This window comes from Puntigrus tetrazona, chromosome 10, assembly GCF_018831695.1.
Source record: "Puntigrus tetrazona isolate hp1 chromosome 10, ASM1883169v1, whole genome shotgun sequence".
NCBI lineage: Eukaryota > Metazoa > Chordata > Actinopteri > Cypriniformes > Cyprinidae > Puntigrus > Puntigrus tetrazona.
In genome coordinates this window covers 1,461,853-1,464,352 of record NC_056708.1, presented here as the reverse complement: position 1 = coordinate 1,464,352, position 2,500 = coordinate 1,461,853, and the positions used below count along the sequence as shown (strand labels likewise).

The 2,500-nt window shown below is 40.3% G+C and overlaps 2 protein-coding genes across 2 annotated transcripts in view; both read right to left on the bottom strand.

Annotated features, from left to right (window-relative positions):
- ptgdsa (prostaglandin D2 synthase a) overlaps window positions 1-367 on the bottom strand; it is a 2,550-nt gene extending 2,183 nt beyond the window's left edge. The window contains exon 1 of the mRNA XM_043250182.1: window positions 174-367. Coding sequence (XP_043106117.1) covers window positions 174-266 — 93 coding nt within the window. The 5' untranslated portion in view covers window positions 267-367. The remainder of the gene's footprint in view (window positions 1-173) is intronic.
- Window positions 368-495: 128 nt separating this feature from the next.
- slc27a4 (solute carrier family 27 member 4) overlaps window positions 496-2,500 on the bottom strand; it is an 18,576-nt gene continuing 16,571 nt past the window's right edge. The window contains exon 13 of the mRNA XM_043250180.1: window positions 496-2,500. This exon is cut by the window's right edge and continues 1,857 nt beyond it. The gene's annotated coding sequence lies outside the window, so the exon portion shown is untranslated.

Below are 2,500 nucleotides of genomic sequence, written 5' to 3'. Positions count from 1 at the left end.
CTTAACGCAATCACTCAAAGAGCCCTGCGGAGCGTCACCCTAATCAAACATCACTCATCTCCTCACAACAGCTCGACAGAGACACGCTTCTCAAACCAGCAACACCGAGATCCTACAGGGGGAAAAAGGCGGCATTCGATGAAGTTTCAGCGTTTAAAACGTCAAGCTCTCACCCTCTGAAGGTCAAAGTTCTTCTGCGGCTGGACGCTGGCGTGGACATCGCTCAGAAGCATCAGCAAAGAGATGCTCGCCAAAGTGATCTTCATGGTGACGTTGTAGGAACACAGCCAGGGTTCGTGGAATATACAGGGTCTGCCAGCCACATTGGCTCCTCCCCCTCGCCCACCCGGCCAATCACACGCAAGAACACACGCCTAACAGAGAGGCCATTCATTCAAGGTACCATGTTTGAAACCAGCAAATATCACAATTTCCATCCCACAAAGTCACACGCTTTAAAACGTTTAGTAAAAAAAAAAAACAGGAGCAACTACAGAGAATTAATATATATTTTTTATTAATATTGATTCTTGGATGCCATTGTTTTTGAAAGAGCATGATTTACAGCTAGTCTTTAAGACAAGAGGACTTCAGTGTGACGCGGCACACCTCACACACCTCTGCATCACACACACACACACACACACACACACACACGCTCACGCTCACGCTCACACACACACACACACACACACGCCGGCGGCTCACTCATAGTTTTCCTTCTCTCATCTGCCTCTGCATGTTGTTCCTGAGTACTGAACAGAAATAGACAAAATAAAAGTGCATTTATGATCAGTCTTTTGAGAAGGGCGACGAACCGGTACGTCAGAAACAAAACCAAGGGATTTTTACACCTTCACTGACGAAACACACTGGCTTTGGTGCTTAATAAAACAAGGTAAAAAAACACAAGTTGCGTCGCTTGAAAACGGTCCTTTGTAGCTTTAAAGCCATGTTGACAAAGTAAACGAAAAATACATCCAACATCAGATATCCCTCATAAAATAATCATCAGGGAGAACACGGACGCGGTTTTGGATGCAGTGTTTATCTCCTGAAGGAGCGCAATCTAGTGGACACGCACGAGAACAACGTCGCTGCTGAGAGAGAGCTGAAAAAAATACACAGACACACACCTGAAACACACACACACACACACACACTGAAGTGGACAACGGAAAGTTTCTTTACGATACAGCGGAAAGTATTAAAAAAAGATAAATAAATACAAAAATTATTCACAGCACTGGTTTTGGATTTCACGCCTTAATATATGAAAATAAAAACATTAAATTAAAACGCAGAAATCTCGGACTTAACATATAAGTGAAGGTTGTGTGTATGTGTGTGTGTGTGTGTGTGTGTGTCTTTAAAAAGACTGTTTAGCCAAAAAAAACAAAACTTTGTTCCTCACTTTTTGGTCATTACAAAGGTGATTTTATTCTATTTATTTGTGGAACGCAGAAGAACCTTCATCAAAATTATGAAACGGAAAAAAAACAACCACGAAATAGACTGAAATTGACTTTTTATCTGGTTTAATGCCTTTTTTGTTAAATATGCCGAACAGGAAAAGGATAACAGGAAAACAGACCCTAAACGATGCTCTTCTTCTCACATAAAAGCATCATATGGCTTCAGAAGACTTCGAAAAAGTCAATTGGATTTTTTTTTTTGTCCGTTTCAGAATCTGACAGCTGCTGCGCTCCACTGAAAACGATCGGCGTTCAGGTTTGGAAAGACGTGAGGGGATTCGTTTTGGGTTGAACTGCGCCTTTAACCGGGAGAGATGATCAAGGCCTCAGCAAAAGCCTCCTGGAGAGGATTCTTGCCGTCATTGGACACGAGCTCTAACGCACACCATCACAAGAGAGAGAGATGTCTGTAGAGCAGATTTTAGACGTCACATAAGATGTACTTCCCTCTCTTTCACACCCCCTGTAGAAAACTAACAAGCAAACAAACGAGATTAATGGAGAAATAAAGCTCAACCCACAACAAATCGTTACACGTCCTTCTTTTACAAAATTACAAAAAATACAAGCGATAAAGGAGAAAGCAAACAACAGAAACAGGTATTGATGGAGACAACTGCATCCGATTGGCCGACTAACCAGTGACATCACTACTGCGCCCTTGGCTTTAAGTATGAACAGAAGCCTAAATCACGTGTACAGCTAGTGGAGTAAATCTCACTTCATCCCAAAGCAAAAAGTAAAAAGGATGCATTTTGAATGAAAAAATTATTCCTTTTTTTGTTGTTTTGCTTAATTTAATTTAAGCTAATTCTACTGAATAAAAAGTCTTTTGAGGATTATGGTAATGAAAAGAAGACTTTTACAGGTAATGACATTACGGTAATTACATCAAGAGATTCTTTTTGTCCTTACGGTAATGACAAGAAGAATTTTTTTGCCATCACTGTGAGGAGAATAAGATTTTTTGAGGATTTTATTATCATTATAGTAATGAGAATATTTCATTATCATTTTAGTATTGT